The sequence below is a fragment of the Salmo salar genome, chromosome ssa13 (genome assembly GCF_905237065.1).
Source record: "Salmo salar chromosome ssa13, Ssal_v3.1, whole genome shotgun sequence".
NCBI classification, from domain to species: Eukaryota; Metazoa; Chordata; class Actinopteri; order Salmoniformes; family Salmonidae; genus Salmo; species Salmo salar.
In genome coordinates, this window is record NC_059454.1 from 79,696,204 (window position 1) to 79,710,289 (window position 14,086).

Genomic DNA, 14,086 nt, shown 5'->3' on the forward strand with positions numbered 1-14,086 from the left:
CTCAGCTCAGGAGGGCTTCAGACTCGGGTCTCAAGAGGCCTAGCCCTGCAGGCGTCAACATCAAGGATGGAACGTTGGTTTAGGAGAGTGATGAACATTTTAAATGGTCTGAGGAATTAGCCAACAGCCTGGAAAGGCAGGTATGTTCCCCCCTCCTCACCCCACTCCCCTCCCACTAACCCACCTGCCTGGCCTGCGATCCCCCCCAAGGGCAGTTCCCATGGATGGTGCCAAGTTGAGAATGCTCTGCAGGGTCTGGGGGAGAGGCAGGCAGGAATGATAAGAATAAAGCCAGCTGCAGATAGAGACATGCCCATTCTGCCTGGCAGTGAAGATGGCCATCATTCTTTCATTCACACATTTACAGGGGCACGTGGGTGGGTGCATACACACACACACACACACTTGTATTGACACTGTTGTTTTATTAGAGAATATATCTTATGGACATGTTTAAACATACCAGCTACAGTAAGTAGATAGGAAAGGAAAATACAAATGGCATTCCACAGATAATGTCAACATTATTTTTACTGGGGGCCATGAATGTGGATATGCAAAGTAGAAAGCTAAACTATTAAGGGAAAAACATGACATGGAGTCTATATTTAACATAAAGGGAAAAAGTCTAAGTGATTTAAATGAGCTCATGGTTCTATATACAGTATACATATTTACATTAAAGCTTTCCTTCTCTGACAACATACCAAAGTAAATGAAGGGCGGTAACAGGGTCTTTGAGAGGCCCAAATAACCAAAGAATCATAACATCTGGCAATGAATGATCAATCAAAGACTGCCATAAAAATAAGACACAATCAAAATACTATGTACAAAATAAAATCTAATACAACTGCTGGTCTCTTTAGCTCGAGACACCTCTCCCATCACATCCAAGGGGAAGGGAATAGAAGAGATCCCTGACTGTTTTCAATTCCAGGACAGTTCTGTACAATCCAGTCACAGCGTGACTCCCTCCTCTGGACAGTCATTTCCTTCACGCTCCGTCAGTTTCAAGATTACAACCTTTCTCTGGAGACACTTGGCCAACGAGCTTGGCTGACGATCCAGAAGCTTTGGGTAGTCCTCTGCTGCTGGCTGCAGTGTGTCATGGGGGATAGAGTCCTGTGGTACTTCCTCTGGTAGGGGTATGGAGTCCTGTGGTACTTCTTGTGATACCTCCACCCCCTGGGCCAGCAGCATGCTGGTGATATCTGTGTAGCCTCCCCTCACAGCCAGGTGAAGAGGGGTGAGGCCCTGCTCGTCTGACAGACTGGCGCCCTCAGGGCAGTGGACCAGAAGCTCTTTGAAGACCTCACAGTGCCCCCCTTCTGCGGCCAGGTGGCAGGGGGTACGCAGGTTTTGGTTGGTGCAGTAGGGGTCTGCCCCTTCCTCGATCAGCATCTTCACTGTGGGCAGGTGGCCGCGCTGAGCAGCGAGGTGAAGGGCGGTAAGACCCTGGGTGGTCCGGGCCTGTATATCTGCATCATGCTTGACTAAGAGGCGAGAGGTACTGGTGTGGCCTGTCTCAGCCGCCACATGGAGGGGGGTGTGGAGGCCCGTGGAGGTCACGTGGACGTCTGCCCCCAGCTCTATCAGGATCCTTGCCACCCTGTACTGCCCCCTATGGGAGGCCATGTGCAGCGGGGTGCGCCCATCAGTGGTCTGCCCATCTATGTCCGCCCCGGCCTGCTTCACCAGCAATTTGACGATGCCCAGGTGGCCCTGCCAGGCAGCCAAGTGAAGCACCGTCCAGTCATCTCTGCCCTTCACATGGACGTCTGCCCCGCGGCTTAGCAGCACCCTGACCACGTTCTCCTGGCCATGCTGGCAGGCGATGTGTGCGGGTGTACGTCCCTGGGCGTCCGTCTCATTGATGGAGGCGCCGCGGTCCAGCAGTAGGCGGGTGATGGCCTCGTCCCCGTTCTGAGCAGCACAGTGCAGGGCTGTGTATTGGTCCTCGTCCCGGGCGTTGGCGTTGGTGCTCCGGCGGCCTAGCAGCAGCTCGGCCAGGCCCTTCAGGTGCTTCTCGGTGGCCAGGTGGAGGGGGGTGGAGCCGTGGGCATTGGCCAGGTTGGTGTTGGCATGGTTGAGGAGCAGGAACTTGACGGCCTCCTCATTGGCCTGCGTGACGGCGTGGTGGAGCAGGCTGTAGCCACCCTCCAATAGGAGATCCACGTCCTGAGGCTGCAGGATCTTCATCAGCTTGGACATGTCTTTGGTACGGATGGCGTCACTCAGCTTCCTCCTCTGCACCTCCCCAGAGTCTAAACAACAAGGAGATAGAAGACACAGTATATAGTCAGGGACAAAACCACCATGAAGTTATCCTGAAGTTAAAGAGACACTCTGCATGCTCCAGAAGTCATTCAGAACTGTACTACTTATATGTAGGATATAACACCATGAGAAACGAGAATTCCTGTCATCTGTTAAAGGAAACCATAGACAATGCCAAGGCACAGCCATTCTTACCACAGGTATTCTCTTTCTCAAAGGAGAGGGTAATGGAGTCTTGAGAGGAGAAGGCAGAGTCTACAGAGGAGATTCCTGACAGTCTCTTGCTGGTGTTGTCTTTGCTGGGACAGCAGTCCTCCTTCACATGATCAAAGCTCCGAGATATCCCAGAGTCTACCTGGCTCAGAGGTTTTGATAGGCTGTAGTCTTTCTCTGGCAACATGGCAGACTTGGGCCTGACTGGCTTCTGCTCTTTATTCTGTTGGAGACACAGCTATGTTAGAAATACAATAACAAACCCCTTGACTCCTTGGCTCTTTGACAACCTTTATGTTGACATGTTGTTAAAACATCTAGTTATGTAGCTATCTACACTACCATCCAAAAGTTTGGGGTCACTTTGTCCATTAAAATTACATCAAATTGATCAGAAATACAGTGTAGACATTGTTAAGCTGCCAGTTGAGGACTTGTGAGGCATCTGTTTCTCAAACTAGACACTAATGTACTTTTTCGCTTGCTCAGTTGTGCACCGGGGGCCTCCCACTCCTCTTTCTATTCTGTTTAGAGCCAGTTTGCGCTGTTCTGTGAAGTGAGTAGTACACAGCGTTGTATGAGATCTTCAGTTTCTTGGCAATTTCTCACATGAAATAGCCTTCATTTCTCAGAACAAGAATAGACTGACTAGTTTCAGAAGAAAGGTCTTTGTTTCTGGCCATTTTGAGCCTGTAATCGAACCCACAAATGCTGATGCTCCAGATACTCAACTAGTCTAAAGAAGGGCAGTTTTATTGCTTCTTTAATCAGAACAACAGTTTTCAGCTGTGCTAACATAATTACAAAAGGGTTTTCTAATGATCAATTAGCCTTTTAAAATGATAAACTTGCATTAGCTAACACAACGTGCCATTGGAACACAGGAGTGATGGTTGCTGATAATGGGCCTCTGTACGCCTATGTAGATATTCCATAAAAAATAAGCCATTTCCAGCTACAACAGTCATTTACAGGCAGGGGAATATACGTGAATGGTATGCGTGTTTCTACCTGGTCAGTGGTTAGTCCATTGCAGTGGTTATTCTCAGGCATAGGAGTTTGGTTCTTGGACTCCTCTTGGGGTTTAGAACACAGCTCCTCGGCTTCTGATGTGATTTCTGCAGACAGAAGACAACAAAGGTCAGGTTTGATGTACATAGCATCCCATGGTTTAAATTTCTCCTTTTCAGAAAACTATATGTACAGTACATCATGACTTTGTATATGTACTACTAAACTTGAATTGTGTTCTTCCTGCTTTCAAGCCTCAAGATAAACACAAACACCCATCACTTACAGACATAGGCCCTATTGGGTCTCTACTCACCCTGGAAGCTGGGTCTGGCATCAGGTAAGGGGGCCCAGCAGCGCTGCATGAGGCTCAGGAACCCCGTGCAGGCTTGGGGTCGACTCCGGGGCACAACATTGAGGTCAGGACGCACCCCTCTCACCACCTTCACCATGATCTGCAGGATGTTGTTCTCCCCTGGAGGAAATAGAGGACATAAAGATACCATCAACACAATATATAACACACTTTGATACACTTCGTTCATTTCTCTACTGTTCATATGATAACTCAGTCCAAAAGGTGTACCAGATCCCATTATTCAAAAGACAAATTAGAGCCTGGATCATATCAATGAATTATGCCTTGATCGTGTGCTGGTGAAAGTATGGAAAAGCAACATAAACAAATGTCTGGGTAGGACCGATTCAAGTATGTACCCCTCATTATTATCATCTTTCTGTATGCTCAGATAAGGAAGGCATATAGATGTTTTGTTAGAGAAGTTGAGTTAAATGTGGAAGACACATTTCAGTTGAAGGCATTCAGTTCTACCACTGACTAGGTATCCCCCTTTCCTTTCCCTTTCTCTCCCACACCAAGCCTGGAAAAACCTCTCAGACTTTCTTGGTCATGGTATCTTTGTTATCAGGGATTGGGACCAGCCAGCAAGCCAGTCAATGATTCAAAGCAAACAGAGGCAGTGGAGATAAGCTCAGATCACCATGGCTTCTTTAGTAGCTTTAATACTATTCAATAGAAGGACGAGGAACATGGGAGGAGAGTGCTTTTCTAGGGCTTCGTTAATGGCGGATACAGGTGCCGGTGCCAAGGATGTCAATGCCCTGATCAAGAGCTTTCAATTCAAAGGATATGCCTGGGGCAAACACCTGTCAGCCTGCCTCAATGGAATTCACCAGGTAAACACTCAACGGCACTGTCAGTATGTGCACTGTGACTAAACGTCTGTTACCTTCACTTAGTGAGAAGCAGGACAAACTAACATGGGTGGTCATGTCACAAGGAGTCTATGGGCTTAATCACGGTCCAGAAACCAGGCCTTTTGAGTTTAAGAAAGACTAGGAGTGAATCTTATAAGACAAACCCTAAAGGACTACAACATGTCTCACACCAATCCTCAACCCATCCATACATTTCCTCAACATGTCTCACCTTGGTAAGGTTTCTTCTGTGTTAGAATTCCCCAGATGACTATCGAAAAGCTGAAACAGGAAGGGAACAACAGGTCAGTATCAAGGAATACTAATAAAGGTGATCAATGATTGAACTCACTATGTGTTGTCCAAGCGTCATTTATAACTGATAATATACATCCATTTCATATTCATAGTGATTAAAACCAATGTTGTGAAAACAAACAATGGAAGGGAGAATTGAAGAAAAAAAAACATCATGTCTATCCATTAACACGACAACGTTCCACTCCTCTGGCAGACAAGGACAGAGAGAAGTGAAGGTGAAGAGGCTCACCTGTAGACGTCATGCTTAGTGTCTGATACCCTGTCCTTCTCAATGATGCTCTCCGGCGGCAGATAGGCGATGGTGCCACAGAACCCGTCACGGCTGATTTCATCAACTCTGGATAGGCCGTTCCACCTGGCCAGACCAAAATCTGATATCTGAAGGGGAGATATGAGATACAAAATATATCTTATTAAGACAAGAACCTACCTGATCTCTCCCTTTCCCATTTGTTGTCATGGCTATGGCTACCTATGACTAACTTTAGCCTCAAGCTGATGGCTGAGCCCTTATTGTATTCTATGCATCCAGAGCCCTGATGAGGGCAGAGGCAGCCACGTCCTGTCCCAGTCTGAGGGTGCTTCCCAGCCACGTCCTGTCCTAGCCTGTGGGTGCTTTCCTTACCTCTCGTGTCAGGAGTTGAGGACCTGTTTGACTGTGAGTTACATGTGTGGGCGAGCAGCTGAACACACACTCAGTCAGTGTTGGCAGAGTACTGTACTCAGCCTGTTAAGACAGGCCCAGGCTCCTTGTTTACATCATGGTATTAAAACAGATGAGGTTCCCACCCATTTTTTCTCCACCTCCATTAGTCATCCAGTGGGAGGTAGGAGAGCAGATGGGCTGGGAGGGAGACACCTTTCTGCCCGTAGCATGTGTGTGCAGCAGGGCAGCCATTTAAAGCAAAATGAAAGTAAAAAAAAAGATTTCTTCCCTCTATACATCTCAGCAGAAAATTCACACCTGAGCAAATCCTATTAAAGGACATACCACATGAAAGCTCTTGAGTTTGGGCTGTTGTTTTAAAGAGTCACTCTGTAGTAGAAATTACATAATTTGGGTGAAAGTTTGCTAAATGCACACTATAAGATAAAATCTGACTTTTCTATTGGACAGTGTATTGATTTTACATATGTATGTCTCAAATGTGCAAGCACTGCCCACACAGTGCCCTGTACAAACTCCAACAAACACACCAAGTAACTGTTGTCTCACCTTGACATGGTAGTGCGCGTCCAGTAGGATGTTGGCAGGTTTAAGGTCCAGGTGCAGGAGGGGTGGGCTCATGCAGTGCAGGAAGTTCATTCCCACCGCCGTCTCGTGGATGATCCTGAAGCGCAGCTCCCAGGGCAGAGGCTCAGCAGCCAGCAGGGTCTCCAGGGAGCCTGTCTCCATGTACTCCATCACCAGGCCCTGGGGGTCGCCACAGATCCCATACACTGGCAGGATGTAGCGAAACTTAGCCGCCTCCATCTTCTTAGCCTCCTCCAGCAGCTCTGCTCGCTCCCTACAGTGGACATGCTTGTCTGTTAACTTACTTAGACTTCATCACACCAAGTGGGCATAAAGCCCTCATATACCTGTCTGTTTAGACTGAACTACATAACTCATACAGATAACAGTGAATTTAAATGTAGCTGTCTTCGTAAATCTGCCCATCCATCTACGTCCCTCGATCCACAACAAATTCGTAAAATGCTGTTATTTTATCTTACTTACACAGGTATTCAAAGGCTTGTTAAAATAGCAGCACTTGAAAAACCTTTTACCATCGACCCAAATTACACGAGGGAATACAAGGAGACAGCAAACTGAGATGCATGAGCTTTCCTATGCATTAACCCGTCTCTCTGACAGGTTAAATCAGTGAACCCCTGCAGACATGACGAATTTATGGGACAGAGATTCTCCAAGTATGGCAGCCAGGCAGATCTGTCCCAGCGACATTCCTCATTTAGCCTAAGAATCCAACTGGGTTTGGAGTTATGAACACAACAGACCTCTTGTTCCCTGTGCTCTTGTTGCTCAACCTTTGAACAATTATCTATTTATTACCTTTATCAGTGTTAGCCCGACTAGGCTAGCAGACTCAAACAGAGCCGTGCAGCCCATCACCACTGACCTCAGAAAGAGATCTAAAGAGAAGGCTTTGAAATTTTTTGGGGGAGAAACTGCTTAATCTCGTGAATAATGTCTTTGTATACGGTAGTGTCTTCACTACAAAGGCAATGAGCAACAACTTGGGTTTTCAAAGGATTCATTCAATATTAAATCAGCATGCTGATAAGATCTTAAAAAGTAAAAAGCGAAATAAACGATGTTGTGTAGTCTCTCTGTCACTAAGGCAACCATTTCTTTATGTTTCGAGGGGGACAATTCCATGGTAATGAATTACGTTGAGACTCAGACTTTTTACTTTAAAATATATACCAAACAAAAAAACATTGATTTCAAAGTTTTAAAAAACATACAACTCTATGCACAACCACTACTTTTAACAATTTCCACCGAAAAGTTTACAAAAACACATTTACAAGAAGAACTGTGCAGATACAAGTTTTATAGCAGAAAACTGAGGGAGATTCACCGTAAATCTGTTAGCAAACTTTTACGTCTGTAAAGTTTTTCCAGTAAATGTTTTTTTAAATTAATTGACTGTGTACATTGTTCAAAGTGTCATTGTGCATAGAGTTTTATGGTTTGTTCAACTTTGAAATCAATGTTGTTGTTTTTTTTACATACACTTAGAAGTGAAAAATTGGAGTCACAGGGTAATTCCGATATTGTGGAATTGCCAAGGTGTATATTACCAAATCATTCAAGTTCAATAAAAGTGTAAGCCATTTCATTAAATAAATCTGACAAGCATTAAAAATCTGTGCAAATGTGTGGAGTTAGGAGAGTGTTTTACACAAGAGACTTCTCTGTTTCCATCTACACGGCACCAGTGTCTCACTCACACCACCTCCTCACCCCGACCCTCCAAAAAAAAAAAAAAATACACTAATAATACTACCACTCGCACTTTACTTTTTCCTCCTTTACTAGCTCTGACCTTGCTGATAGCTTTGAGGAAAAATGTACCTACAATGACTGTGATATGTGGTTGTCCCACCTAGCTATTTTAAGATGAATGCACTAATTGTAAATTGCTCTGGATTAGATTTCCTGCTAAATGACTAAAATCTAAAAATCTAAAAAAAAAAAATTCAGGCGGTCATTTCAAACAGCTCTTACACTAAAAGGGCATTATCATGATTTTCTCTGTATTATTCCAACATCATAGTGTGGAAATATATATAGAACAAGTTATTGAGACAGGTGGGTCCACCCCAAAGTGCTGTGTGTCATGATGACACACATGTCTCCATCAATGAGAGAAGATTTGAAAGACAAGATGGCGGCATACACATTGTTGGATTACTTCATGGACCAAACATTTATTTTGAATTCAAACAAACCACCTGCAACTGGACACTGACATTTTAGAAGGTACATGTTTGGCCGAATCCAGAACAAAGGTAGTATCCCCAAGTTAAAAGTGTTTTATATATATTTCAACACTGAGGTTGGAATAATACTGTGAAATTGTTACAATTATGATAATGCCCTTTTAAGAGCTGTTTGAAAAGACTGCCTGAAATTTCAACCTGTTTTGGTGGGATGGAGTTTTGGCCTGCATGGTGACATCACCAGGCGGTAAATTAGTTAGACTGGGGGGCCAGTACAAAAATATATATATATTTTTTTAAATGCATGAAATGTATGCATTCACTACTGTAAGTCGCTCTGGATAAGAGCGTCTGCTAAATGATTAAAATGTAAAATGTAAGAAGAAAGAGAGTTCCAAACCTCTTTGCCAATAACAGATCGTTTTCAGTTTTCGCTTCCCCACAGTCCTAGCAAAATTCATGCTTGAGAAATTGCTCTTTGCTATGAAGCTTTGTGTATTTTTTTATTTTTGACCATTTTAATTTAAAACAAACACAGTAAGGTACTTAATTGTTACCCCCCAAAATAATAAAGTTGGTTGAAAATTCTCTGTGCTATGCCAAACAGTACCTATCCTGTAACGGCTAATGGAGCATCACATTAGAGCGTTACAATTCACTAGCTAGCTTTGAGTCAGAGGAGTGTGTGGAGGCAGGGAGCAGGCAGGCAAATGACAGTTTATGTACTTTGAAGATGTTGAGAGAAGATAGCATCTTTAGCTCAGGTTCAGTGGGTGCCATGAGTCTAGCTACTATGGATTGGAGGAGGATGTCAATGCTTGTCATTGGCAAAGCTAAAGAACTTCCTCCTTGTGCTTTGTATCCGACATATTTTTCTTTGTGAATGTTTTGCAAAAGCAACAGGATAGAGAAGTGAGATAAATGGTCATAGGAAGTAACACAATCAAACACAAATAAAGGAGTCAATAAACTCTGTTGTGTTTGTCTGCTAAAGCACGATTCCATGTATATGTCAACCTGAGAATGCACAAATAAAGTTAGTTATTTTCAAATGAAACCACATTCATAATTATCCTTAAGGTCTATATGTTGGAGTTCAGGCTTTATTTGAAAAGTTTAAGTAGGTGATTGCATGAATTTTTACCATTACAGAGTAGGTGTCCAAGTCTCAAAAAAGGCTTTTCAGTCAATGATATTTCACGACTTATTTAATGAAGCAATATATCCCAAATTGAAGTGTCTTGAGTTTTGTTTTGCGTGTTCTACAGTCTTATAAAGATAGGAGGTGACTGGGACAGGCAATGTAACATCCATAACCTTTTTAAGGAAACGTTTTTAAAAAACATGCACTACATCGGTTCATCTTGAAACTTTCTCTTTAAAGCCAACTTTCATCAAGGTTTTATATGGTCTATAACTGGGATCTCTTTTCATTATCGTATCTTCTTTCAGCGTTATGATATCTGTACCTTCCATAACAGCGGTGGATGTGATGGATATTGATGTATCATATCTTATCTTCAGAAGCTTGTGCATTCAACACATTTTGTCTGCTTGTTCCAGGATGTATTCTTCAGACTTGTACTGAAGCAATTATTGATATCTTGAAAATTGTGTGTTTTAGCTCAAATTCTCTTGGAAATTATATGCTGAAATGCATTTCTCATATGTGGCAGTACTTTTTTTAGATAGATAGAAAGATGAGAAGAGTGTTTATCAACAATCTGTGAATAGTGCTGGACCCAATTTCCCAAAAGCATCTTAAGGTTAAGTTCATCGTTAAAACCATAGGATTTTTTTTATTTCACCTTTATTTAACTAGGCAAGTCAGTAAAGAACAAATTCTTATTTACAATGACGGCCTACCCCCGCCAAACTCGTACAACACTGAGCCAATTGTGAGTCACCCTATCCCATTCACCGCCGGATGTGATGCAGCCTGGATTTGATCGGGAGCCCATTGGAGCCAGGATCATATTGTTCTTAGATGAACTTAGCCTCAAGATGCTTTTGGGGAAACTGAGCCCGTGTCTTTTTCAAATGAAAGCCCCCCAAAATATACTGACTTCATCCAGTGTCCAGAAAAATGCATTTGCACTATAGAGACATGTATATTGTTTTATTATCATATTTTGTTACAATAGTTCTGAAAAATAATGTTTATACAAAATTGTAATTCAACTGTTGAAGGTTCATTTTGAGATGAAGAGAAAATAAATACCTATTAACGGTATGGTGGCTGGTCTTGTATGATATTCAGGCTACCTGTTATTATGCAATCTTAAGGTACTATGCCTTCTGTTGACATTTTAAAAAACATTCCGAATGACAACAAATTATAGATTTGGATCAAGAAATCTGTAAGAAATGAATGTCTATTTCAGACTCTGACTTCGATAATGGAGAGTTTAACATCTATAACGGTTGGTTTTCCTCTCCGAAGTAATAATGTAAATGACAATCTTTTCAAAATCAGCGTTTTTGTGTTCAGCTACGCCTTTCCTTCGAAAATGCAATCCATGTTTTGACCCAAGACTTACAAACTCACAGACATATGCTAATATGTTCCGTCTTCCCAAAAAGCTTGTCCATTTAATGTAACATCCATTCTTACTTGCTTTATTTCTCCGACATATCAATATTTACAAGTCCGCTTTTTTGGGGGATACACTCCTCTCAAGGGGTACTATAGACACACACATCAAAAGTTTCATTTATATTTTTTTGTCCATTCTGTGAGACATTTAAGTTGGGCTTTTGCGTGCTAATGTAATATCCATAACGCTGCCCTAAATGACTCAAATGTAATATACACTGAGTATACAAAACATTAAGAATACCTTCCTAATATTGAGTTGCACCCCCCTCTCAGAACAGCCTTAATTCATCAGGACATGGACTCTGCAAGGTGTCAAAAGCATTCCACAGGGATGCTGGCCCATGTTGACTCCAATGCTTCCCACAGTTGTGTCAAGTTGGCTGGATGTCCTTTGGGTGGTGGACCATTCTTGATACACACAGGAAACTGTTGAGCGTGAAAAACCCAACAGCATTGCAGTTCATGACACAAACCGGTGCGCCTAGCACCTACTACCATGCCCAGGCACTTAAATCTCTGAATGGCACACATGCACAATCCATGTCTCAATTGTCTCAAGGCTTAGAAATCCTTCTTTAACCTGTCTTCTCCCCTTCATCTAGTTTGTCATAGAAAGAACATGTTCTTAATGTTTTGTACACTCAGTGTAAGTGTCTGTTACTAAATCTCTCAACAAACTGTCAACAGCAGAAAGTTCAGCCTGTGGTCTGTGGGTATATTGCCTCAAGTTAAATTCAGTTTAGGAGCAACCTGATCCAATCATTGTATTGAAAGCTGTAAAAGCTCTCAAAACGACAGAGGCCTCTTAAATACAATGTTCCCAACCTCATTCTCTGACACCTTCAGAAACATTAACTTGATATGCCACAACAACAAAAAGTCAAATGCACTAATATTTCTCACTGCTGGTGAACGTCAATAACACTTGTTGTGCCAAAGGAATGAAAGGATATTGTACAGATTCTTTAGATAATGTGTTGTAAATCATTTACACATCCACTCCGCTAAATTTTGAAATCAAGTAGGAAAGTAATATTGAAAGTAAATTTAGACTTGGTAGTCGTGTTTTTGAGGCTCCCGGAGGGAGTTGGGTCAGGGTGGTGACATGGCGTTCTACGGAGTGTTGTAAGAGAGGAAGGAGCGTGCTAGCGTAATGTTGAACTTTTCCCCCCAGCACACCATGTTACACGCACACACACTTGGGACAACACCTGGCATAAAGGTCATACTACTTCTCATAATCATGAGTCAAAACAAACATCCTCACCAAACTGGAGAAGAGGTTACATTCCAGAGACATAGTGTAATGTCTGGCAGGGTCTCCTGGACAAAGGGCCAGGCATTAGAGTAAAGAAGACTGATCTGTTCATCGGAGCCAGCCGCCTTTGTGGCTGGCTCCGATAATTGTGGTGGTAATGCTACCAGGGGTGAAAGAGTCCTCTTTCCTACAGTACAGCAGAGCATGAGGGTGTATCACATAAAAAAATCTAGCCAAACATTCTTGAACTCGTCAAACATTCACAGGTGTACTGCTCAAGGGCCCTCCACTGTAACCGCATGTGAATGACTGCTATGTGCTCACCTCAAAAACATCAACATTTACATAATACAAATGTACCCCCATAATGTCCACCCTCCAGAACCCACAAGATGATGAGTCTGTGACATAAGGCTGACTAAGTTTCCAGCATACGTCACACCCTCAGATAGATGAACAAACTCATAGAGAACTACTGCTTTTTAGTCTGAAGCCCACAGAGGATATCTAACATAACATGTAATCTAAGTTTAAATACTTTAAACAACATTCTTCACACCCCCACACACCATCAATCCCAGAATAAAAACAGCTGTCCAACATACTTGTCATCTACATGAAGGCAGGGCGGGCACTTGATAGCCAGCCATGTTTTCCACTGTACATGCCGGACTTTGTATACTTGTCCAAAGCCGCCCGAGCCGATCTTCTCCCAGCTCCCAAACTCAGAGGAATCAAAGGTTCTCAGCAGCCCCATATTCCCATGGGAAGGGTCCGGAACGTCCATATCAGTCTTTAGAAAGGCTTGAGTGGTGTTAAAATCCCCAAATCCTTATTTTTTTCCTCTCTAACACACATTCAGAAGAAGTAAACATACACACCTACCTACCTACTGAGAGCTCCCTTCCTTGTTTTTCCCCTCTTGCCTAACTCAATCTGGCCCCTCCTTCTCTTCAGGTGAAAGGGGAAGAGCCTATAGTTGTGACATAATTTCCTGGGTCTGGCCAGACAGACATAAGTCTTTCCAGGTAGCACGCCACTGACCAGGTTTATCATTAATCGAAGCCCCTGAGCCACAACTCTCTCATATTTCTGTCCAGAAAAAAATAGTATTTGTAAATAAGATGGAATTCAAGAACAGTGGAATGTTGGGATATCGCCCAATACCGTTGTCCACCTGAGAACCCTAACACTACCAAAGACCCTGTAAATCACCCGAGGAGACATTGGGAATATCCTTCAACAATGATTGGTTACGTGATATTGCCCAGATGGCTCTGGTTTGGAATGTGTGTTTATCTGGGAAGTATACTAGCCTATTCATACGAGTTATACTACCGGAATAAAAGTATCTAAAACCACAAGCCTCGTCATATACCTGCCCGATTCCTTTCCTGTTCACACCGAGTGTGAGATATGCCCATGACTCAGCAGGTGTCATACATATCAGCAAACATGAACAATGACTAAGTAGAGAAGACTTGTTTCTCAAAAGTACTAGTGGTGTAAAAAGTACCTAATTGTCATACTTTTTTTATTAAAGCTAACTTAATAGAAAATGACTCAAGTAAATGTGGAAGTCAGCCACTGAAAATCTACTTGAGAAAGTCTAAAAATATTTGGTTTTAAATATACTTAAGTATCAAAACTACAAATATTTTAAAATTCCTTATTTTTAATCAAACTAGAAGGCAAGATTTTATTTTATTTACGTATAGCCAGGAGCACACTCC

General features: G+C 42.7%; 1 protein-coding gene across 1 annotated transcript; it reads right to left on the reverse strand.

Annotated features, from left to right (window-relative positions):
- Positions 1-408: 408 nt before the first annotated feature.
- LOC106567956 (receptor-interacting serine/threonine-protein kinase 4) lies at positions 409-13,282 on the reverse strand. The gene is made up of 8 exons (XM_014137875.2): positions 12,959-13,282; positions 6,260-6,551; positions 5,273-5,421; positions 4,955-5,004; positions 3,821-3,979; positions 3,505-3,611; positions 2,476-2,716; positions 409-2,267 (listed from the first exon to the last, which is right to left on the reverse strand). Exons 1-8 carry the CDS (start codon positions 13,138-13,140, stop codon positions 961-963), a joined length of 2,487 nt encoding a protein of 828 aa, XP_013993350.1. The 5' UTR covers positions 13,141-13,282; the 3' UTR covers positions 409-960.
- Between the last annotated feature and the right edge of the window lie 804 nt (positions 13,283-14,086).

What these genes read in the sequence shown, in the direction of transcription:
- LOC106567956 (XM_014137875.2), bottom strand. Translation starts at nt 13,140, where the DNA reads ATGGACGTTCCGGACCCTTCCCATGGGAATATGGGGCTGCTGAGAACC. An exon ending in ACGCGCACTACCATGTCAAG is followed by an intron (nt 5,422 to 6,259) that starts GTGAGACAACAG and finishes TCTCCCCTTCAG; the next exon opens with ATATCAGATTTTGGTCTGGC. An exon ending in ACAGAAGAAACCTTACCAAG is followed by an intron (nt 3,980 to 4,954) that starts GTGAGACATGTT and finishes TATTTCCTCCAG; the next exon opens with GGGAGAACAACATCCTGCAG.